This window comes from Lycium ferocissimum, chromosome 10, assembly GCF_029784015.1.
Source record: "Lycium ferocissimum isolate CSIRO_LF1 chromosome 10, AGI_CSIRO_Lferr_CH_V1, whole genome shotgun sequence".
NCBI lineage: Eukaryota > Viridiplantae > Streptophyta > Magnoliopsida > Solanales > Solanaceae > Lycium > Lycium ferocissimum.
Window position 1 is genome coordinate 46,859,652 of NC_081351.1, and position 26,083 is coordinate 46,885,734.

General features: G+C 36.5%; 1 protein-coding gene across 3 annotated transcripts in view; it reads right to left on the bottom strand.

The window, feature by feature from the left end:
• The window catches only part of LOC132034093 (phospholipid-transporting ATPase 2), a 43,965-nt gene extending 18,692 nt beyond the window's left edge, over positions 1-25,273 (bottom strand). Inside the window, exons 1-16 of one of the 3 annotated variants that reach the window (XM_059424330.1) lie at positions 25,211-25,273; positions 21,098-21,327; positions 18,961-19,174; positions 17,412-17,528; positions 14,062-14,154; positions 13,786-13,960; positions 11,240-11,406; positions 7,609-7,713; positions 5,500-5,597; positions 5,269-5,411; positions 3,425-3,521; positions 3,162-3,271; positions 2,902-3,066; positions 684-838; positions 450-530; positions 146-266 (exon numbers count right to left, since the gene is read on the bottom strand). In XM_059424330.1, coding sequence (XP_059280313.1) covers positions 146-266; positions 450-530; positions 684-838; positions 2,902-3,066; positions 3,162-3,271; positions 3,425-3,521; positions 5,269-5,411; positions 5,500-5,597; positions 7,609-7,713; positions 11,240-11,406; positions 13,786-13,960; positions 14,062-14,154; positions 17,412-17,528; positions 18,961-19,174; positions 21,098-21,222 — 1,966 coding nt within the window. In that variant the 5' untranslated portion in view covers positions 21,223-21,327; positions 25,211-25,273. Of the gene's footprint in view, positions 1-145; positions 267-449; positions 531-683; positions 839-2,901; positions 3,067-3,161; positions 3,272-3,424; positions 3,522-5,268; positions 5,412-5,499; positions 5,598-7,608; positions 7,714-11,239; positions 11,407-13,785; positions 13,961-14,061; positions 14,155-17,411; positions 17,529-18,960; positions 19,175-21,097; positions 21,328-24,508; positions 24,534-24,579; positions 24,603-25,210 lie in introns of those variants that run through there. The other 2 variants (XM_059424331.1, XM_059424329.1) reach the window with 2 other exon arrangements.
• Positions 25,274-26,083: the final 810 nt, after the last annotated feature.

The following is a 26,083-nucleotide window of genomic DNA, read 5'->3' on the forward strand; positions in this document are numbered from 1 at the left end:
AGCATAACTTTAGTACTGTCTCTTATATTTTCTAGAAACTCACTCAGGCATTTGAGCTATCAAAGTAAAACAGTAGGAGACGTACGAAAAGCACAAATTAGAAAGAAAAGAAAAACAAAAGGAGAAAAAAGTCAGCAGCGCATACCAGGAGAAACAAAATTACAAGAACGAGCAATCTGTATTGCCGTACTCTGTTTGTCGCCAGTCAGCATCCAAAAGTTTATTCCTGCCTTCCTGAGTGTCTCAATTGTTTCGGGTACAGCATCCTGGACATATATATGTGTATATATACAAGTGAAAAGTAAGACTATGAAATCCATAGACCAAGAGACAATGAATTATACTTCTAAAAGTAGCATCTTTGCGGAAATGCCAGAACTGTGTCAGGATGGCAAGCAAGCCTTACCAAGATTGTTTTTTAAAAATAAAACAAAAAAAGACAGTGTCACCTGCAGACGATCTTCAATTGCTGCAACTCCAATGATCTCAAAGCCATGCTCTATCCTTTGGCAGACCTCAGCTACTCTCCACTGTGGCACACAAGAATTAGAACATTCAGTCAACTGAAAACTTCAGCAACATCCAACAGAGAGCACAAGGGATACACAATACAGGTGATCTAATCTTCCCTGAAAGAAAAAAGTCAATAGTAGCAGGCATAAACCATAGAGATGATTTCTCACCTCTCTATCAACCAATGAACTATTAGCCTCTTTAAACAATAATGACCATTCATGATATTCCTCTTCTTCTAAATCACGCCATGCCAAACATAATGTCCGCAGACCAAGCTGAGCATATTGTTCCACCGCTTCAGCAAAGATCCGTGTTTGTTGTCCTGGTACATATTCTTTTCATCAATATATAAGAAGCATTCAAAGTGAGGATGACATAGTAATTATACAACTTGCCAATTTTTTGAGTAAGAGAATAAAACTAGCAATTACGTAACAAAATTAGATTGATTCAGCATACATATTCAGAATAATTCAGCAAGAGATTACCAAAGTAGTTACAAAACCAATGCACCTTCCCTCTCAATCTTGAGAATGACAATATGCATAACAACCATAGATTCTAACCAACCAGATGACGTAGCAGCAATGAAAAGCATTTCAGAAAATAAGAATGTCATCTTTTTGTCATATTTAAGATGTTCAAGCAGTCGTCAAGCGTAAATGGAAAACTTAGTTAAGAAAGGGACTAAAATGAAAGAAAAAAATCATGTCGAATACTCCTACAAAAGTAGTGCGCGGAGTTTCAGGGCTATTTATTATTATGCAATATGCACAAACTAAAAACTGCTCGCACTTCTTCTCCCCTGGCGAATTTAAAATGTTAAAATACAATAAAGTAAATTACAAAAGTAAAAAGGTGACAAACTGATAGATGTACTCCTGTTGACGCCCTCATTTCCACATTGATGCAGTTTGTTTGAAGGTAAGATTCTTTTTTTACAACTATTCACCTGACTCTTCTACTTCGCTTTGCACCTATCCTGCAACACTCCAGTATCCTCCGCCAATCACTTGTCAAAGACTCTCTGCCATTTAATATCCTTCTCAAGTGCCCACTCCTCTCTAAAGCTATTTATCTCATGCACACACTAAAATTTGTCTATACGTTTCCTTGTCAGCCAAAAATAAAATTAATAAAGTGGAAGCTAATTTTCAATATTTTTTGATAAGTAAGGTAACTTTATAAATGAAAAAAAGCATCAAGTGAATGCTGGTGATTAGAAGCAATTACCAAAAAAAACAAAAAGAGCCTTACTGACTATGAAGAGAGCTAATAAAATCGAGCAAGACCTCTACAAGCAGCCTTAGACAGTCAATCAGCACTTCATGTTCCAGGTCCAATCACCACCTACCTTATCTTATTACCTATCTGAGAGATCTGCTAGCACTTAGAGCCAGTTTGCCCAAAGCTGCCAAAGATGTTTATTTTGAGAAGCACTTTTGTCAAAATAGCTTTTCGAAAAAGTACTTCTGGACTGGAGAGAAGCAATTTGTGTTTGGCCAATTCGATTTAGAAGTACTTTTTTCATTATTTCATATGTAGATTGTGTTTAGCCAATCATTTTAAAAGTGCTTTTGAGTGTCAAATTATGAAAAAAGACAAGTATCACGGCACATTTTACAATTAGGATTATTTAACCAGAAAAATTAGTTTAAATATTAATATGAAAGATTTTTTTGACAATGTAATAAATTTCATTAAACAAAGGGCAAAAAAGGTGCCTGTATACAAGAAGTATACCGAAACCTTACAAAAGGACATGGTTTTCTATGAACACCACCGAATCATCTATACATAAAGGAACCTCGTGGGTGCACCAAAAAGAAAAAACAAGCAAAAAGAGGCTATTCCTCAAATGTACAAGATCTTTCTCTAAAAGCTCTCCTAGAATCACATTGACGAAATTTGTGTCAAAAGACTTACCATCTCGCTGAATTCATGTGGACTTAGCATACAATGATAGACTATAATGGAAGCAAAAGATCTATACAGGCAATACCATAGAGTTGGGATTACTTTAGACTAATAAACTTGCACAAGATATGGTGTTTGCCAAGAGTCTTTTTTAATATAGATACTTAGAGATTGTATGCAGAATGCCAAAGAACCCCAAGCTATTAAGTATTGACATTCAATCGGTCCAGATAGAGAAAATGGTTGTAATTAATATAGCCGACTCCAGCTAGTTCGAGGTTAAGGCATAGTAATTGCTGGTCTTGCATGGTAATGATGGGAAGCTTACATAGTGTCATATGAAAAGAAATTGTAGATAAGTTGTTTGAGTAATCATTTGACAGGACATGAAAATCAACTTTCACAGACATTCAGACTTCTCTTCTGCTAAATTATGGAATATTGTACTATTGGGTAAAGAATTATCACCAGCGTGTGCATGAGGCAGAATAGCCTCATCTGCTCCTTTTGACAATAGTATGATATTTCCATTTTGACAGTCCCTGACAACCACAGACATCCTTTTTCTCTCAGAAGTGAATTCTAAGGTATCCATTACTTCATACTGGACCAGCGAAGCATTAAAATTGATATCTGCGTGAAAACAAAAGTTCCAAGAGAGAACAATATTACAATTATATCTAATATGTAAATAGTATTACTGCCTTTCCTCAGTCACAGACTCATACCAAGAATATTCCCTTTCTTTTCAAGAAAGACCATATTTAAGCGAGCTGCAGCACGCACAAGCGCTTCCTCATCTTGAGATTGTGCCTTGTATGAAATTGCTCCAGCTTTGCTATAGGCAGTAAAAGGAAAAAATATGAAGTCAATCAAAAAATAAGAATAATTTTAAGGCACCAGGAACAGAATACTTCAACAGAAAGACAACACAGACACCAATAATGACCATCCTAGAGTATTAAAAAATTGATGACTACAAATCATATACCTTTGTACGGGAACCACTGTATTACATATTGCCATGACAATAAGAAATCGAATAGCATCTGGAGAACCAGAGGCAACAGCTTTAAGCAGTTCAGGATCTGCATGGAAAACAAAGTTTGTTTAAGCTTCTGTTTTACAAGAAGGAAAATATACAATTGATAACGGAAAAGGGCATAGAGAACACATTAGTTCTCAACCCAGAGAAAAAGGAAAATCAGATAAGGAAAGGTAAATTAAGTTGAAAATATTTCTATAGAAGAGAGACCACTTTACGCAAAAGATGCTGTAGTCCTCCCCAGGATTAAAAATTTAAACAGATTTACATGACATAAAAGAGAGCAGCAACAACTTCCAGATTGAATTAAAAACGTTATCAGATATAAAAAATGCAAGTGTATACTTGTTTAAACATTCAAACATAGGTCGAGAATGTTTATACATACGAAAGAAACTTAATCATAAGAGAAGAGTAGATGATATAGATACGCAAATGGCAGAGAAGATGATAGGTTAGATTGAGAAAACTGCCAGACAAAACCTTTTAACTTATAAATCATAGGCTCTACAAATTAGTAACTCTAAAGAAATGGATCTTGGGCCTACTCAACCCCAAAAGCTAGCTCATGAGGGTAGGATTGCCCAAGTCATATAAGGAGACCATGTACCCTTTAACCCACCGATGTGGGACTCATTAACACCCACCTCACGCACAGGACTGGACATCTGGTGCGTGGGCAATTTTTAATGCGGGGGCCCAACATCGGAAATAATGAATTGGGCGGGCCTAACTCTGATACCATGTAAAGAATGGATCTTGGGCCTAACTCAACCCCAAAAGCTAGCTCATGAGGGGAGGATTGCCCAAGTCATATAAGAAGACCATGTACCCTTTGACCCACCGATGTGGGACTCTTAACAGTAACAAATATTATTCCAAGTCATCATTCTAAAACAAGTAAGAAGGTATTTAAATCCCAAGTTTTAGAATTGAACAAGTGTGCAGCCTGTTTGTTTTAGCAACACATGCAATGATAATCATCTGCAAACTTCACATGTTAAAATTATAGAGTACCCACTTGAGGAGTGTCCCTCATTTCAAGCATGTGTAAGCACAGCTTGGTTGACAGGAAAAGGAAAGGAAAGAGCTTGAAAGTACCTTCCCTGAACTTTTTGTGCATCAGGAAAGCAGCATAGCTGTGAGAAAAGCAGTCAAGCAGCCACTTCCCATACTTTTTTTCAAAAGAAACAGAGTAGAGAACTCATGGGTCACTCTGAAGCTGAACTCAAAACCCAATACTAACAGAAATATAACTTTTTGGTATTAAAATGGAGCTTTCAGAAACACCGGTAACTACTTTTTACTTTATAATCTTCAATAACTATAAACGAGTTTAAAGGAAAATGGAATGAAGAAAGCAGAGAGAGATATGTAGCTTACGTATCTTCGGGCATCTCAATAGGATAATCAAGGGAAAAGCTAAATAGAGGTGGATGTAGAATAAGATGAAAATAGATCAATAATTCTTATGATCTCCCTAAACTAAGGACCTTGTATCTCAATCAGTATTAACATCTGCTCACAATGCATTTGAGCAGTAGTCTAAAATCAAGTCTTCTTCCAAACACCACAGTAGGATCTCAAGAAGCACATTGGAAAGCTGAAAGCAATTTAATGGGTATATGAAGCTCATTAAAGGGTGTATATGAGTTCACATCAGGCTGTAATCAAAGTTAGAGATGCTGTATTTATATCTTTCACGACGTGTAAAATATTAAAATAGGAAGAAGTTGAAAAAGCACAAGTCAATAATAGAGAACTAATGGAAAATATAACTAAGGCCTTACCCTTTAAACCATCTTCATTCTCATTCCCATGGAAGGTTCCACTAATACAACATCTTTTAAAGATCATCTTGTTTTCAGTAAGTGTCCCGGTTTTATCCGTCAATATGTATTCTACTTGCCCCAAATCCTCACTGATTGCTGTGCTGCCATGAAAAGAAAACAAAGATACATAAACAAATGAATACTAAATCTGTCAGCTGACACACTTAAAGCTAAGAAAATGTTTCTTACTTTGTCGCATGGGAAGGAGTACCAGTTTCCGGATCAACCATCTCATTGTCCCAATCAATGAACTTGGCATATAGGCTTTTTACAAGATCCAGTGATACCTATCAAAAAAGAAGAAACGCATATTGACGCCAAAGGCCTTCTAATCCAAAAGGAAAAAGTTACACAACTTAGTGCATAAATTAACCTTGTAAATTTTATTTTGATATTAAAAACTTAATTCGGAAGCATTATCATATGATTGATACCTGTCCTTGCACAGTTGCATACTTGAATAAAAACTATCGCCTAACATTTTCGTGTTCAACAGTTACCTCAGTTCATTTATTGATTCAAGAGGAATTCTTTTAGTAGACAAATATACCTAAATATATGTGCTTTTCCTCTAAGTTAAAGATCAAAAGAAAATTTGAATGCCTACTTCCCGTAAGTGCTGTGATGTGCTCTTTTTTTTTTTTTTTTTTTTTGGAATGACGGTGGTATCTGGTCAGCTTGCTTGCACCTCGACTAAATCCACCGAGTACCTGCTACCCCCCACCAGCACAGATAACGGATAACTTTGGCCCCCAAGGGTTATCCAGAATGGAAGAAATTACCTAGCATGTTTTACCTCCACTGGGGTAATATGCTTAAGTTTACTAGACCAGCTTCAAAGCTAATTCAATCAGATCAGAATATTAAGGATAACTGAGTAACACTGTTGATTCCTCAAAACATCGAACTTCATTGAGTCTTATGAAATATATGTCTCGAGAAATATTGAAAAAGTAAAAAGAGACGCTGGAATAACATTTGAAGTACTCTTTCAAGATCAGGTGAGTCAAAGGTCAGGAGCTCAGTCTGCCTGCAATCGGTGAACTGTTAGGCGAAGAGTACTCGTCTTTCATGCCGAAAGTGACCCATGGAACTCTTCTCACTAATAGGGCTCACCAGGAAGAAGAAAAAATATAGGTTCAACCGTTCAAGTACAAAGGCTATTCTGTGAGATTAGACGGAAGTAAATAACTGATAGTTATATGCCCAAGGTCAGATCATCAAAGCAAATTACTAAACTAATCGAATCGAAACTATAGAAAAAGTGTTTATGGTGGTCAAGACACAGAATATGGTGAAAAAGATGCAAAAATATGGGAATTAAAGTCAGTAGATTGATGTATTAAGCAAGAGGAAAGCACACCAGGATGCTACCTCTATTATCAGATATGACTAGAAATTGGATATAGAATGTTGTAAGATATAGCATGACTATGTATTAGTTTTCTCTCCAGTGCATGCTGAAAGGTTGAACCATTATAAACCAGCAAGAACAGTCATCAAGAAAATCAGACTAGAAAATGATAAGAACTGGAAAATGGAAACATTCAATTGCACCAGTATAAACAGTAATACTCCCTCCGTCCCAAAATGTTACCTTAGCAAAAATCCCATTAAGAAATCAATAAATACAATGTGAAGTCTACTAAACTACCCCTATTTATTAGATGTTTTTTGAGAATTGAGCAATATTATAAAGGACTACTTCTTTAATGCTAAGGACATAGTTGGAAACACTTGCCAATTTTTGTTCTCAATTCCTAAGGTGAAACTTATTTTGGGACAAATTTTTTGCTAAGGTGACATTTTTTTTGGGACGGAGGGAGTACTAATATGATTTAAGGAAGAAAGAGAAAGTCAAAAGTTGATCTTATGACTCCACTTTTATAGCCACTATCAGCCTGGAATATTATTTGTTAAAATTCATAGTCCAGGCTACCAGTGAAACTGAACAATTCAAACAAATTTGGTCTTTAAGACGTGCACCAATCAAATTGAAGGCACAGATTTACTATTTAATCTGAATACAAAGTACAGCAGATAATTTTTGCCATGTACTGAATCAGCATTATGCCATTTTCACTTTAGTACAACTTAGAAGAATCATCGCTGAAATTCAGATGCAAAATACATCTTCTTTGACATGACCATCCGAGGGGAATCCGAATATGCTGTTTTAGGTTCTATCAATAAAACTTTATGATAAATGACTGCTATGAATTACAAAATTACCCTAGAATATGACAGAAAAGGCCATAATGCGATCAATGATAGTGCACAGGATACTTCACAGCATACCTTTATTGAAATGGGAATCATGATGGAACAAAGAAGCTCAAATCGAAGAGGGATGACAAGTAACTCGTACCATGGACCTTCATTTGGATACTGGACATACCATAGCTACAACATGAAACAAACCTGCAATCAGACAGATGAAAATCCGCACCAAACAAGTATCTGATAGATCTCAAGAGCTTGCTATTCGAGTCCTCAACAATCTACAGAGAAAAGGCAAGACAGAATGGGGGAAAAAACTAATACAAGAGGAAACTATCTAAGCAGTAAACCGCATTATACAATCTCTTTTTATATGCACAAATGTTGAAGTGGGTGATCATCTCATGCATAAGCTTAAGCATACTTTTTGAAACAGGTAATTAAGCATACTTTTAATTACCTAATTAACCTCTTTTCCAATTTACGTGGCACACTTTCCTTTTTAATCGATCCCAAAAAGAATTAACCTTTCTATATTAGAAAAAATTTAACTTTCAAATTTTCATTTTACTCTTAATGAGATGATTTATAGCCTCAAATGTCTAAGGCTTGTTTTAGACCACAAGTTTCAAAAGTCTTTATTTTTTCTTAAACTTTGTTCCTAGTCAAAAGCGCCACATAAATTGGGATAGAGGGAGAAACTTATATCGCAACGCCCCCTCACATGTGGACCTGATTTTTTTCATGGGACAAATATGTGGAAATATGTTTTTCTTCTTTTGGGTGGCGGAAAGATCTGAACCAGGACTTCTTGTCTGCTTTGATACCACATTGAAGTGTATGAGCATCTCATTTAAAAGCCTAAGTTATACACACTTTTAGAGTTTTAGTTACCTAATTATATTATGTCTTCATATATATCAGAAAAGACACAAAACACTTCGTAAACTACCGGAACACAACAATGTTTCGTGCAACGGGCTGGCCCTTTCCATTAGTTATTGAAGACAAAAATACCCATTTTAATACCCATTTACAATGTGTTGGTAATGTATAAATAAGGGTATTTAAGAGAATTAAAAATGAGTACAATGTTATTCCTCTACCACAAAAGTGGAATGTCATTAGGTATTTACAATAAAAATGAAACCAGATGGCAAAGTTGGTCGACAGAAAGCTAGATTGGTAGTCAAGGTATATACTGAGATTTATGGTCTAGCTTATGGTGATACATTTTCTCCGGTGGCCAAGATTGATTCAGTCCGCCTTTTTATTCTATGGCAGTTATGTTTCATTACCCTCTTTATTAATTGGACATCAAAAACGCCTTCCTTCATCGGGGAACCCAGTGAGGATATTTATATGGAGCTACCACCTACAGTTGTTGCTCAAAGGACTCAAGTTCCGGCTCTGTATGTCATCCAAGATGCTCGTCACATGGTTTAAGACAATCCCTAAGAGTGGGGTTTGATAGATTCAGCTCTGTAGTCCATTTCGGGATGTCTCCGATTGAAGCAGATGACACATGGGAAATAGTTCCTTTACCACAAAAGTGGAATGTCGTTGTATATTTAATGCCAAAGATGGGACCTAATGACAAAGTTGATCGTCTTAAAGTTGGATTGGCAGTCAAGGCATATACTGAGATTTTTTTGATAATGGTGATACCTTTTCTCTGGTGGCCAAGATAGCATCCGTTCGGCTCTTTATCTTATGGCAACAAAGTTTCATTGGCCTCGTCATCAATTGGACATCAGAAACGCGTTCCTTCACGGAGAACTCGTTGAGGATATTTATATGAGCAACCACCTAGGTTTGTTGCTCAATGGACTCAAGTTCTGGCTTGGTATGTCATCTAAGACGCTCATTACACAGTTCAAGACAATCTCTAAGAGCATGGTTTTGTAGATTCAGCTCTGTAGTCCAGCAGCTCGAGATGTCTCGGATTAAAGTTCTGTTTCTATCGACATAATGGTCCGGGAAATAGCATTTATTTGATAGTTTATGTTGATGATATTGTCATAAATTGTAATGATCAAGAAGGAATATCTCAACCAAAGCAACATTGGTTCAGGCACCTTGGACCAAGGACTTGAGGAAAAAGTATGTTTTGGAAATCGAGGTAGCACAATCCAAGACAAGTATTGTTATCTCATAAAGGAAGTATGTCTTGGACATACTAGAGGATATAGGCTTGTTCGACTGCAAACCTATTTATACACCTTTGGATCCTAAAGCGAACCTCGTTCCAGGACAGGGGGAGCCGAGGTTGGTCAATAAACTGAATTATCTCACTATCATCCGATTGGGTATTTCATTTTCAGTAAATGTGGTGAAACAATTTCTCCAAGCTCCATGTAAGGATCACTGGAACGCAGTAGTTCGCATTTTCAGATACATCAAAAGAGCTCCTAAGAAAAGACTGTTACATAGAGACAGAGGTCATACAGACATTGTTGAATATTCTGATGCAGATTCGGCAGGTTCCGCGTATGATACATGTTCTACGTCTGGTGTGTCATGATGGGAGGAAATCTCATCTCTTGGAAAAGCAAAAAGCAAGACATTGCCATATCTAGTGCAAAAGCAAAATATCGAGGTATGACCCTAGACCTGTGAGCTTATTTGGTTGAAATTACTCCCTCAAAGAGTTAAAATATGTTACAATCAGGTAGCCCTTCACATTGCCTCAAATCTGATTTTCCATGAAAGAACAGAACATATAGAGTTGGATTGTCACTTTATTAGACAGAAGATTGAGTCCGGATGCACTGCAACAAGCTTCATCGGTTCAAATAATCAACTGTCAGATGTTCTAACTAAGCTCCTCAAGGACCTCCTATTAAATACATTAATAGAGATATCATATGCACACTCAAACTTGAGGGGAAGTGTTAAGATTGTGGAAGACTTGGTATGATTTGGTAGGTAGATAAAAGTTAATGTTAAGATTGTGCATGACTATGTATGATTTGGTAGATAGGAACTAAATAGGTTAGATACAACTTTAATTGCATTGTAACACCATAAATTCTGATGATGCTCAAAGAACAAATAACAACCTTCAACATATCTTCTTTCTCACTTTTATTTACACTGGTCAAACTACCACCTCCTCAAAAAAAAAAAAGAACGGGGGTAAAAGAAATGCATCAAAAAGCAGAGGATCTTCTTATGTGTTATAAAATGAAGTCTGGTCCACCCAAAACAGAAGTTTTTGAAATGGTGATACTGTGATTTTTATGTGTCTGAACACATAATTAAGTAAATCAAAGTAGGTTTCTCTAGTAGCTCTTAGATGAGATGGTCAGACACATTAATATGGCATCAGCGCAAGCAGAGTCATGGATTCAAGTCTCAGCATTTACCAATTAGCAAAAAGAGTTTTCATGTGATTGGCCCAACAGAAAAGGACCAGGCTCGAGAGGGTGTACTAAAGACATAATCAAGTAAACTAAAGTGTGGTCTCTCTAATAGCTTCAGCTGTTAGATGAGATGGTCACACAATTCAACAATATGGATACTTAAAAAGGTTTACCCATAAAAGGTAAAATATAAGAATGTCACAACATAATTCTGTTTTTCAATTAGAGCATATAAAACTTTTGACCAGTAGAGGTTCAAAAACTCCCTATATAGACTTGGATATTAACTTGAAATATAAAGAAAATATTAATAATATCATTAGCATGTTGGATAAGACGCGGACCTTGCGTGCTTCTGTATCTTTCCAGACATTCCCAGCAATGCCCAGAACAATAACAACAACAATCTGAAAAACAAATATTGCGCCCGTCAACTTGTCAATCATAGCATCCATGGCTGTAAGCTTTGGTTCTGGTATGCCCCTACTCATGCCAAGCTTTGTTTCATTTCCTAAAAGAGAGAGAGAGAGGTCATGGATATATTTCGCGAAGAAGAAAAACGAAGCATCTCAGGTTATCATATCTGATGAGCAAGATGATAGCATTAGTTCATACTTTAGGACTTTATGAGGACAGGAGATAATAGAAACAAGTCGGACAATTCAGAAAATAAATCTTAGTGAAATCATTTCCCTCCCTGCATATGACAAGACAACTGAATAGCAAAAGTACCTGAGGCAATTTACCTGATTTTCATCACAATGCAAAAAAACTCTATAAATAGATAAATTAGGATAAAGCAATTTATTTAACACTGGTAAGCGATTGCCTTGTCATAGCTACACAAAGAAGTAACAAGAAAACAGCGCATAACATCTCACAAGTTCCAAAAGTCCTCAAAACTGCCATTCCAACAGATGGACAGAGCCATAGAAAGAAAAATCCACCGTAACTTAAGTAAAGACTTTTAGAAATACTTTGACCAAGAAGCCAAAAAGAAGGGGACCTACCTAAGCTGTTGTCTAGCTTTATATATATATTGCAGAGTTGTCAAAAGCAAAAAGCACAGAAAGCACTAAGACTTGCTTGGGCTTTAGGTGTGGAACGCAATAAAGTGTGGGTTTTAACGAGGAAAGATACTTAAGAAGAAATTATAGCTATAAATACAAATAATGATTAATCTGGACAAAAGAAATAAAAAAATTATGAATAATCAAAATAGATGAAGTAAAAAAAAGGGTCAACAAGCTCAAAAAAACTTCAAATATCTGATTTATACATGACGATGCGGTTTAAGTTTCCAGTGGCAGTTCTCTTGCACTGATTTAGAACTTCTTACTCCTGGTCACTAAAAAATTCATTCATAAAGTTCAGTTAACTTTTTTGTCTGTTTAACCATATGGTATCCAAAACATCCTAGCTCAACTAATCCTAATTTTTGCTGAGTAAGCCCAATAAGAGAGGTAAAGCGTTCCCTGCCTAGAAGTTCTGTTAACTCAATAATCACTTTGTCAACTATGTTTGCTACACTTTTAATGACAGCATCCATGGGCAGTGAGGTGCATGCCTTAGTGCCTTAGTGTCTGCACTAAAGGGCCACATAAGCCAGGAGAGGCGACCAACTTGGGCTTGATCAAGCTTAAGTGTTTAAGCCTTCAACAACACTGACACATGTTACCTGCATGATTCGCATGTATTCTATGGAAAGAGAGAAACTATAGATACATTGAAAGCAAAGCTTCTGTTCAGTGTTCACAGACTATATTATAAATATCTGTATTTGGCCTTTCGGTGCAAAATGGATGACTCATAACTTTATACATTTCAATTGGTTTTAAATGCTATCCCAACCAGTAGAGGGGTTGATCTATACCATGTACATTTTTGAACCCGTTTGGTGCTGTTTTTGTAAGGAGCTATCAGTTTTCTTTTCTTGATAATTGTGGTGTCCGAGCGAGCTTGTACGCAACTCAACTAATTTCACAGGGTACCTGCTACCTCCCACTAGCACAGGTACCGGGCAACTCTTTCTACCAAGACTTGGACAGGTGAGAAGAAATCACCTAGTGTTTTTGCCTCCGCTGGATCTGAACCTGAGACCTCTTGGTTCTCAACTGACTTCATTGACCACCAGGCCACATCCTTACGTGCAAGGGCTATACAGTTATCTAATTTACTATCAATAAAATGAAAACTAAGCCAAGCAATTGCATACATGATTATTACATTTTAGTCAATAGAACTTGGAATCAGAATAAAACTTCTATTTTCAAAATCCCACAGGAAGTAGCACGCAAATTACATTAAGTTGACGTCTCCTCTAGATGTCATAATTTAAGGGGATCTACCTTCCAGTTTTAAGAATCACACAAACCTATGATCTAATTAAATCTTCGATTGAACCAAATTCCCTTTTATTCATTAAAAATCAGCAAGGTAGTGAGTCTCAAGGAAAATTGTTTCATGCACCAATAATGAGTTTAGAGTTATACAAATGCTATTAGAAAAAGGGACAAAAATACATAAACATAAAGAAAAATCGACATTTTGGTCACTACAATCATCCAAAAAACTTGTGCACATAAGCAATAACGAGACAGCCCCAACAACGGTCACGTAATACATCAACCTTGACCTAGAAATTGCACCCATTTCACTCCTATTAATCAACTGTCAGCTTGGTGTTAATAAGGAGTAATGTGACCAAGATTTAGAATACGTATATTGGTTTATTAATTCTTCTATCAAACATCATTAAATTGCAGTATTAGCAAATTATTCTTTCACCAATCACAATGCTATGCTGACAAAAGAGTAACGAAACAATGAAGGGACGAAAATATAAAGTACAAAATCAATGTTCCCTCTTTATTTTCATATGAAAACTTGCCTGTATAAACAGCAACACCACATGCCCATTCTGTGTTCCTCAAATAGCATGATTGGAGAATTGTATTTTGAATGGTCAAAGGGCATACATCATTGTCCAAGAACGGAGGAAATAGCCTCATGTTTGCGTCAAATCTTCTGATGTCTTTGTCTGGAATGGGACACTCAATCACACCCTGTAAAAGAACATAAACAAGTAACATTCACAAAAAAAAAAAAAGAAAAAAAACCAATACTAATAGATTATTTCCCTTCAATGAAAAGCAGTAACAATTACCTTGATTTTGTGCAATAATTCAGAATCTATTCCCATACAAGCAGAGGCAACCACCCTTGTCTTAAGATCAGTTTCACCATCAAGGGCAGCTGTCTGTAATATGATATAGCAACAAAAATATGTAACACATAAGTCAGTGTGAACAGAGGTAACCATCAAGGTGTATTGAACAGAGAAGACAGAAGCATAGGGACGTCCATCAGGAAAAAGGAAAAGTCATCAAACTTATAAACAGAAGATTAAATTAAATAGAACGCATTCATCAATAGAAGACGCAAGTAAGAAGTGTTTTGATTTGATCCCAGAGTTTACAACAGAGCATCCACAATTTGTGTGCACCAAACAATTGAAAGCAAAGAGTTCACAACTGATTGGGTCGCTCAAGGTTCCACAAGCATTTAGCAACCAGTTTGCTTCATGTATTTATTTGGCAGCCAATGACAATCTGAAGGAGGGACTGAATTTTGAAATATACATCAACTTACAAATTTGTTGCAGATGCATTCCTCTTCATTTCCAATTTTCTTATGGTCAAACACTAGGCCATATTATGAAGAATTGAAAAGCATTGCCTAGTTAATGTTCTGAATAGAAGAGAAACGCCAACCAAAATGAATGGAGATGTGTGAGTTCTAACATGTTTGAGTAATAGAGTAATAATTGCAAGAGATATCTGCAAGATCCAATGTCAGACAACTAGGAAGGGGGCTGAGGTAATTTCACTGGTTAAATCAAAGTGAATATAGAGAAGCAAAAGGCTGGTGTGGAGTCTGCTGACATATGTGCATTTTGCATATAAACCTGCGCTCAGGTACTTAACTAATAAGGACAAGAAGACTGCATGTTACTTGGTTTGTCTTCCAAGAGATTATCACCATGGATGAGTATCAATTATCGAGAACCTTCGTGCAATACTTTGTAACTTTTTTTTTTTTTTGATCAAGTAAATAATTTTACTAAGAATTAGGGAAAACCCGTATACAAGCCGTATACCAAAAGAAGAGAACCTACACCAAAATATGGTTCTCAACAAAAGAGGTCCAATTCTCTATACAAATTGGGACCTCGTGAGTACACCAGAAAAAGACTAGAGACAAAACACTACTCTGAATTTTTACATAATCAAGCTCCACCCCTTCAAATGCCCTCCTATTTCTCTCTTTCCAAAATGACCCACATGATTGCTAATGGAGCAATGCTCCAAGCCCTCGGGCTTTTCTTCCCCCATTTATGAGTCCAACTTTGCAAAGCCTCCTTCACTGTACCTGGCATGACCCAACAATACTTTGTAACTTAGCCAAGGCAATTGAATTTGACTCTATTTGGGAGGAGGTGGATGTAAATAACCCCCCTCACTCACCAGAGTTTGACTTCCCATCAAGGGCCCTTTACATTACAAGTTTTTGTCAAAGTTTAAATACTTTTAGTCCATCCCTATGGAAAGCTAAGGACATTAAGTGCATTTGTTTAGATTAAGATTTCAACACTTATTTGGTCTGAATAGATCTTAAACATTAAGATCTTGAACAAAATCTTAATATCATTAAGAGGTATTTTTGTATGGACAACTTCACCCCCTCCCCCCACCCTCCCAACCTCACCCTACCCTTCTAACCCCACCCCTGCGCACCTACCCCCTCCCCCCACCACCACAACTAACCACCTATGACATCACAATCACCACCACCCACACCCTCCCAACCTTCCTCCGAACCCCTCCACTCCACCCCTACAACCCACCCTACCACCACTAACCACCTCTGCCATCAAAATCACCCCCTCCCAACCCCCTACCCCACCCCCACCTACCGACTCACATACCTACCCCTACCCACCACCCACCACCCACGCACTCTCCACCCCCGTCCACTACCCCACCACAACTAACCACCCACGCCACCCCACTACCATTAACCACCACTACCACCATCGCCAACCAACACCACCAACCACCTTTGCCATCACAACCACTACTGGCAACCACCACCGCTGACAACCACTATTGTAAATCGCTACCACATCTACCACCTCCATCTTATGATTATAAATATCAACAACCGTCGTCGTCGTCGCCGCCTCCACCCTATTATTAGCCACTACCAACATTACGGTCAATCCTTACTATCAATCACCTCTACCATCATAACTAGCACCGCCACCAACTACCACCAACACGATCATCAACCACCACACAACTTTTAGCCACCACCACCAACACCGTCAATTACTAACATCAACCAACTCCACCACCACCAGTAGTAACCACCACTATCACGCCAGTCATTACAACACCAACCACCTCCACCATCACAACTATCACCGCCACCATTACAAAGCATCTCCACCATCACTAGCGAACATAAGTGTTTTATTTTTTTAATCAAATAATAATTTTACTTTATTAGATTTATTTTTATTTTCTAATATTGTTACTATTTATTTGAACTGTATATTTACTATGTTTAAATAAATATATTATGCACATTCAGATGTTGAAAACATTAAGTCTTAATGATCTAGAGATAAGATCTTAATCATTCAGATGCGCATTCAGATTCAGGCGTCTCAATCTGAAATAAAAACAAATGAGGCCTAAGAGTACTCTGTCGAACATCCCCACACTTTTATGCCATTGTTTCACGCACCGGCCAGTGTCACGACACGGGTTAGATAGAAAGGCTCCATTGGGAGCTTTTTGTGGTATTCAACAAATGAGGATAGGCAAACGTTCAAGTGAAGATATGACCAACTACTACTACATTGTCTGGTACAACTAATTGTGTGAGATTTTGAAATGGTTTACAATGGGCAATCTGAGCATAGTAGCGGAGGCACTCTCCAGATGAGAAGTCAGAAGAAGAAAGAAAGTCGAGGAGTTTGGGATGTTGTGCCACTAGCACTGGATCTTGTGGAAGGAAAGAAATAGGAGAGCTTTTGATGGGATGACAATGGTACGCTCGAGGAACAGGCTTTCATTTCTAGTTTCTTTTTGCTGCACCCATGAGGTTCCGGTATCTATAGAAGATTGGGTGTCGCTCGTAGAGTTTTATATTATACTGATGATTCTCTACTTTCTTAATACTGCTTGTATACGGGAAATTTTCCCATTATTAATACAAGTATTTTCCTTATCAAAAAGAAAAAAGAATCTATCTAAAACGTCAACTTAAGTTTTCCCAAGAATCTCAGGACTATTGTTATATACCCTTCCAACAATAACAACCCTGGTTTTTCCTAGATAAAGGCAATCTTTCGATCCAACACATCTGCTTTATACTTCAGGTAGAGAGAAAGAAGTGCAACATTATATTCTAAGACAGAAAAACTTTGACGAAGGCATAATGATTTACCTCCACGTAACAAAGACCATGTGGATCAGAGGTGCCAATCAAGACCAGATCACAGGGTACTTCATCATTCTCACGAAGCCATACAATGTTACCAACACAAATGTCTTGGGCTTGAACCTACAGGAAATACAAGTAATGTAGGATATTAAAACAGTATCAGGATTCTGGTGAAACAATAAACAAGAAATAATTACAGAGATGATGAAATAGAATACATCATAGTGAGTTAAGAACTATTTTCAAAAAGACATTATGCTTCATAAACAAAAACTATTCTGGTGCTAAGTCAACACATCTAGTCACCTACAGATATGGTCGGTTACACTAACAAAAACAGATTAGCAGGTAAACATCAGATGAAAGTAAGGCAACAGCACAGGCAAAAATTTATGTTCACTCACTAAGTACCAGTAAAGTTCAGTACCTATATGCATGTCCCTGAGTTGCCATGTGGGAAAAGAAAATCAACCTATACAGGACTACAGAAATTTATCTCCTTCAGCCATGTAAATAAAATACATATATAAGACTGAAAAAGGTAATAACATTTCGACTATATTTACAAAGTACAGAACTTTTGGGAAAAAAGAAATTGCAATACTCAACCCTCCTATACTGTCAATTTTGGCAAAACTGATACTTGCTCCAGCCAAAAGCAACTATTATATCTTTACTTGACATGTTAGAATCCTTCTAAAATGGCAAAGGATACTCTGGTGTGGCTTTTTGAATTGTAAATATGGCTTAGTACTGCCTCTATGCTGACATTAATATACTTTCAAAAACAATGGAAAGGGTTATACGAGAAGGCGCACATTAACTTTTCAACTTCTGGGAATAGAACAATCTAAGGTCGTATTAAGAAACTAAAGTTGGACACACAACTTTTGGCACTATGATGAAGTACAATGGAACAATTATGGATGTCCCATTATGATGGATAAGTGGACAGCAAGAAATGGAAAAATGATTATCAATGTGTTGGTGAGTTCTCCAAAGGAAGTTTGATTCTTGAATCCATTGATGCTAGCGACTCTTCTACTGATTCCATCAAAATGTTCTCCTCGTTTATTAAAAATATAGAGAGAAGTGGAGCAGATTGCTTATGTGGCAAGAATATTCTAAGGAACCCAGCGCTATTCTCCCAAGAGAAAAGGCACTCTCCCGAATTAAACAAACTATTTTGATTATGCAGGGAGATATGTGCAGATCAACAAGTTACCTCTTCAACTTCGGGAGTAGAACAATCAAAAGTTTGTAATAAGAAACTAAAGTTGGATTACGTCACTTTTGGTGTAATAAGAAACTAAAGTGGATCACATCACTTTGGTGTAATATTGCATGTGACAAGAATTTTCATCTCAAGGAACTGCTTATTATTTTGGCTCGTATCAACGAGAAAAGAACAATATTGAATTCTGGACAGAGCAGGTGAAACAAATCAGACAATTCGGAAGTTCAACAAAATTAAATAAGAAAGAAACTTTCTGATATGTTTCTGATGTAAGTGAATAAAATGTAATGAAGAATGTAGATACTAATGTAATACATGTTTTCTGATGCCCTTCCGCACAACCCAAACTTCTTTCTCATTAGCTTTCTTGTCTGAAAGATATCTATTGTAGTCATCCCATGCCTCCTTTGTTGCTGAGACCGCAAATATAAAGATGAGAGGGCCCCATGTACTAGCAGGATTTACTGGAGTGATGAGTGACCATAGTTGAAGGCAAGCAATCAACAAAAAATACTGGTTCATAAAACGGCTGGAAACAAAAAGATAAAGCTGTTAGGAAAAAGGAGAGATATTTAGAAATTCAAGATAAAAGAATGAGAAAGAGTTGGTTCCTTTTACGAAGTTCGATTAATGCATGAAACAATCTAGGCAACGAATGGGATAATCAGAGACCCGAAATAATGTCACAATAGAATTAGTAATGTAATTAAATAAGACCAAATGAATCAAGTAGCTCAACAAATTAGATAATGTCATTTTAGTGAAAAAAATCTTGTAAAAAAATTCCAATCACTAAACGTGTTGCATGATTTAGACATAATTTTCTTCCCATCTGCAGTCTTTTATACATCAGAATAAACTAGTCCAGCCCAGCCTAAATGCGTAGTATTCTGATAATCAATAATAAGATTGCAACACAAATCAAAACAGAGTTCATAATGATTAAGGGTGACCATGAAAGATTATAAACACAAGTTGTTCACCGGTAACTTTTCAGGGACAGTTCAAGAAACACATCAGGTACTTATCCAAAATTCCTAGCTGACCACTACTTCAACGTATTAAGTGACGAATGCTGAATAAGATTATCTAGAGTTTTCAATACTTCTTTTGATAACTGTAGTCTAGAGTTTTCAATGATTAGAGTTGATGTGGTAGAAATAATCAAATTCGCATGGGATTTAAGTAGGCATATATAAGGGACAAAAGACAGAAGATAGTCTACAATTAATTACCATGTACTATCTAGACATTTGCACGAGTCCATAAATGTGACAGTGATTATTAAATATGCTAAAAGAGGACAAAATAGATCTATCACATGGAGAAAAGCTGTCTTATATAACCTATTTATTGGAATCAATGTGGACTTGACTAAGAAAAGAACACAGCAGAAGTAAATGATACATATAGGCAATACCAACTAATTGAGGTTAAGGCTTCATAATATTCGTTGCAATTACACTAGAGGCGGTGCATCCAGGAGGCTAAAATGCTAGCCTGATTGGAAATGTATATGCTGTTGTAGGAATAAGTGTAAGATTTTAAAGAGCCTCAACTTGTGAATAAAATGGCCAAAATACATCAGAATGGGCACAGAAAGACTCATTTTTCCAGAACCCTAACTAATTTGGATTGAAGGATAGTTAGTTGATTGATATAGAGTTAATCTGGTAAGAGATCTTGCAGGTGAGCAGGATGCTATGTGAAGAGATGTGATTGTAACAAAGTTTGGAATAGATGAAGTAGTGTACAAAGAAAGTAACGTGCCGCCATGGTGTAGGTTCCATAGCCTTTTAATACTATCAATTGGGAATGAAAAGAGAATGAGAATGTGGATAGACTCCCAAAGGCTCCAGCCCTGCAAGCAAATTTTTCCAGATATAGATGGCATTGTGCTGAACCAAGAGGCTACCATTGCTGAACACATGCACGGTATTGTGCTGATCCCCTTTTATACACTCACGGATTATCTATTATTGGCTACTCCAAGTTTCACGGCTATTATACTTATCCATAATGCAATTTCATCTTGGATGAATATCCATAACAACTTTCCCAAGAGTGCCACATTGAAAGTAAAGTTACTCCTATCCCCCATCTCTTATGAGACCATCATCTCCCTCTATATCAAACTCTCCCATCCCTCCTACCCCCAGACGAAAAGCCCCTCATCATCTTGTTCTATCTGTGTCAACTTTGCATGTTGCCTCCAAATTTTCTACATTAGCCAGACCCCTTATCCAAAGAAGAAAAAGTAAAGCAGAAAATTAAAGAATCCTGTGATCCACCCTCAAGTAATTGTGCTTGGTAAACTGAGGATAAAATGAAGTTTCATGATAGCTAATCATTATTTGTAGCAAAATATTCGTGACAAAACCAAAATCTCAAAGCTGCAAGTTCAATCTAATATAGAATGCAGAACTTCTATGTAACAAATTTAAAAAGTTACCTGAATTGCTCCCACAAGTTCTTCGGAAGAAAATTCCATACAGTATATTTTCTGTTTGAGATCCGGTTGTCACAGTAAATATTGTTTGACAAATCATCGTCGTCAATATAAACAAAACGCTTCATTGTTGACCTATATGCACTTTTTCAGGTAATAGATGGTTGACTTTGAAGTTAAGGCAGCAGTGAGTGTCATTTGGGTCTATTCATTACCAAAGAATTGAATTGTACCTGCAAAATTGATAAAAGCGATAAGGCTAACAATTACATTACGAAAACAATGAGCGCTAGTAAGGAAGAGATTTGACAATGACCATAAAACACTAACAACCAGAAAATCTGACTCATCCAAAGACAAACTTTATAGAAACAAGAATTGCTGCTCAAATCAAGCCTCAAAGCTAATGGTCAGCATGAGACCGTCCTCTTAGGATCAGTGTTGTCAAAGGCGCGCTTAAGCCCTGAAGCGAGGCACAAAACAAGTTGAGCGCTTCGAATCGCTTTATGGGCGCTTCAATGTTGTCATCAAGGATCTAAGGCATACTTTTCCTTGTCAATGAGTGCAATCCTGAAGATGTGACACTAAACAATTGATATTCACTTTATCATAATTGTTTTTCAATTTCTTTGTCCATATATTTGTTATTCATGCTTATTATTATTAATCTTGGACTACACATACATATTTGTCAGCTTTTATTCATTTGCACCTTTTTTCATTAAAGCACACGCTTTATTTGCGCTTTGCGCTTAAAGCCCCAAAGGACCTTAGAGCTTTTTTGCGCTTTTCGCTTTTGATAACACTGCTTAGGATTACAATGGACAGATATGTACAATTTATCTTCTAACAACAGAACAAAATACAGAATGCAGTTTTCTCCAGATTACCGAAAGACTGATAACTGGAGGTACTAATAGAAGTATAGAACATGAGCATACATAAAATCCCAAAAAAAATTATGTCCATAAAAGTAAGCTTTCATGGAACCAATGCTTCTTAGCTAGAACTAAAACATAATGAAAGAAAATGTTTTATATAAGCGATAAACTTGCTTAGTTGTTTTTCTTAACTTACAATAGGTGCAGTGTCTGCCAAGAGTTCTTTCAGTCTCCTTTTAGTTAACGGAAATTTTTTTCGTCAATCTAGAGATAAACGTGAGATTTAGAGAACCTTCAATTTTAAAGTTTCTGTAATTTACCTTACAATAACAACTACTACTACGACCTAGTCCCGCACAAGTTAGGGTCCGCTAGATGAATCATCACTGACCATGTTTCCCAAATTATTTAGACGTATTGGAATGAAACGAGGTTGAATAGAACATGATGGACATAGAGGATTCTCATAGCCTACCTTAGCTTGTACGGGATTAAGATTTAGATGATTCATTATGTTGCTATGAACCCCCCCCCCCCACACACACACACCCAAAGCGCACACTAATAGCAGATACCTAGTTAACCATGCATCCAGCTCAGCTCATGATGACATTCTTTTTATAATGGTTGTGTCGCGTCACCTTGCTTGCACCTCAACTAGTCCACATACTATCTCTCAGCAGCACATATACCGAGTAACTCTACCTACCAAGACTTAGGCAGATGGGCAAGAATCACTTAACTCACGGTATCATTTTTATTATGGCTCTACAAGAATCCTTGGCCTACTCAAGCTGAGGAACTCACAAGTCTCACAAAATTAAAATGGAACTACTCTAAGAACAATGTTAAATTGAGAATCTACAGCCCATTTGTGCTCCTGCAGCAACATAGTCGCTAATGAGACAATAATTCCAGGGCAAACAACAACATATAAAGAAAAAGCCAATATACTCAGTAAAGATGGAATATTACACAATATTTGACCCTGCGAGGAAGTGTTGCTCATTAAAGTCAGCTTCAAACTTCCGGTAACCGCTTATCCCAAGGTAGGCGGGCTTAGATAAGAAATATAGGCATTTTTTCACTCAAAGCCTATGTTCACTAAATCAATTGACAAAAAGGTATGGTACTGATCCTTTCTTTCTCGATGCTTTACATAGCCCAGTTTAGTAAGCTACTTTTTTCTAAGGAAAGGAGTGAAAGCCACTTGACTCTAAGGAAAGGAGTGAGAGACCTTAACTGGTCTTCCCGCGCCAATGCAACTCGGGACGGGTTTGATAGTTAGAGTTCTATTTCTAGGAAGGAAGGGCCACAGAAGGGCCAAAGCACAAAAAGCCTACTCATCATCAAAGAAAAAGTTGGGTTAGAGGGCGAAAGCCTGCTTTCAAGTGAGTCTTCAAGCACAGGTGAGAGGACCCCACTTTACCGAATCCCTCTCCCCACGAGCACTAGCAATCCGGTTCAAAGCCAGTGGCACGATAAGACTTATATGTTCCGTAGGTCTATAGCAATACATTCGCCAATCAGACTATGTTTCAGTGATGAACCCAGTTCAATAGGACTAGTTTTGGCCAAACCCACTGGTTCTAGTATGGTGTGTGTGTATATATACTGTAAAGCCTACTAAAAGCTGAAAATTATTAAATTGTGAACCCATCAATTAAAGAAATGAATCTTGAGTCTAACTAAAACCCAAAAGCTAGCTCATGAGGGGAGGATTGCCCAAGACCATATAAGGAGACCAAGGACCCTAATGCCTACCGATGTGGGCCTCAACAAGCAACAACAAACATTTCCGTTTAGTAGTGAAAGCTATATGTAAAAAATATTAAAGTAAGTTATTAGACTTGAGTTGGGGTACCACAGTCTACACTTCTTTTTGTTCTTACATAGGGTTCCCTTTTAGGAAATGAACAAATACTCCAACTTAGAACCCATAGCTTCCAATCCTAGATCAGCTACTGCTCTGTTTATAAAGCACAACAACAACAGCATACCCAGTGGGATTTAGGTGGGGTCTGGTAAGGAAGAGTGCGCGCAGGCCTTAATCCTACCTCATAGAGAAGGAGAGGCTGTTTCCGATAGAGCTCGGCTCAAGTAAAGCATTTCAAAGTAGATTGAAAAGGGAATACAGAAATGAAAGTAGTAACAACAACTAAATAATGCGATATGGAAAAGCATATTGTTTATAGAGCACATCAAACCAAATTCATGAAACACAAAAAAAAAAAAAAAAACAAACACAAAAACAAAAACAAAAAAAAAAACAAAAACAAAAAAACAAAAAAGCAAATTCACAACTGCTTCTAGAGCAATACAGTCACCATCGAGACATGACTCTAGAGCAAAAAGATCCGAATTCACCCAAACAAATAAATAAAAAGAAGAGCAAAATCACAATTACTTCCAGCGCAATCTAGTTGCCAATTAACAAAAAAAATTAAAATTAGGCAGACTTAAACTAATTGCGCAGTACTTCTGGAGCAACATAATCACCAACAACTAAATGGAAGAGCGAAATCGCAATTACTTCCAGAGCAATCTAGCTGCCAATTAACAGAAGAAAAAAAATAGGCAAAATTTAAAATAATAGTGAACTACATCTGGAGCAACATAGTCACCGATCAGGCATTCAAGTACAAAATAAACCGAAATTACCAATTAAAACAAAGAGAAAGCAGAATTACAACTACTACTAAAGCAATAGAGCGTTAATAGACTTTGGATTCTAGAATAATCTAATTGGCACTGAGTTGTCCAGATAATAGGAGATGTTACTCATCCGAATTCACGCAAACAAATAAATAAACGGAAAAGCAAAATTGCAATTACTTCATAGCAATCTAGTTGCCAAATTAACAAAAAAAAAAAAAATTAGGCAAATTTATAATAATTGCGCACTACTTCTGGAGCAACATAATCACTAAAATATAAGTGGAAGAGCAAATTCACAACTGTTTCTAGAGCAAAAAGATCCGAATTCACTCAAGCAAATAAATAAATGGAAGAGCAAAATCGCAATTACTTCCAATTAACAAATAAAATATTAAAATTAGGCAAATTTATAATAATTGCGCAAACTAGTTCTAGAGCAACAACGTAACGGATCAGACATTCAAGTACAAATAAACTGAAATTACGAACAAAAAAGAGAAAGCAACAAGTAGTGAAGCAATAGAGTGTAGAATCATCCAATTTGCAAAGAGTTGTCCAGATAATAGCAGATGTTTACCGATTGCGACAAGATCAAGGAAAACGTGATGAAGTTGGCGCATACGGTAATCGCAGAGTATTGCCACGATAAACTTTTACGCTCTGTTTGGAAAGGAGAAAGTCAGAAACTTCTAATTACATACTGTAACTAGTTTCTCACCTCAACTAAAAACCATTTATTTGGATGGTTGTTAACTTCTTGTTTCATACTCCAGTCCAAAGTAATTGACGTTTTACCTTTTAAAAGTTTGATCCAAAATAATTAATGTTTCAACAAAGTATTTAACTTTCTTTTGCAAATTTGCCTTTGAGACATTTTTATATTCTCATAATAATTATGTCAACTTAAAAAGATAAGAATGTTATAATTAAGGGTATAAAAGTCAAAACTACTCTTAATTTTTAAGAGTTAGTGTATTCCTTAATTCATATGCCCAAGCTTAAAACTTCAATTATTTTGTAGCGGAGGGAGAAATGTATAGTATTATATGGTATTGTTTGTATTATACTCTTTCCGGATCAAAAATAGTGTCCACTTAATTATTTGCAGACCTCTTAAAAAATACTAACTGTTATAAAAAAAAAAATAGATAATTTGAGTAAATACTCCCTAATTAAATAGGTATTTGGATTTACATAATACTTAATAGGGACAAGTCTGGACAAATAAGGTTACTTTTTTTCTTGATTTGGTAAGTGAACACTCTTTTTGAATAGGAGGGAGTACTGTATTATTTTGATGAATAAACGTTTGGATTGATTGTATCGTTTTCCGACGTTACATAATGTTTGACATCAACAATTTGAAAGATAAAACTATAAGAAAAATAGAATTCGGTTTGAAGCTATCATAAAAAGGTATGATAAAGGATAAAATAAGATATATTATATA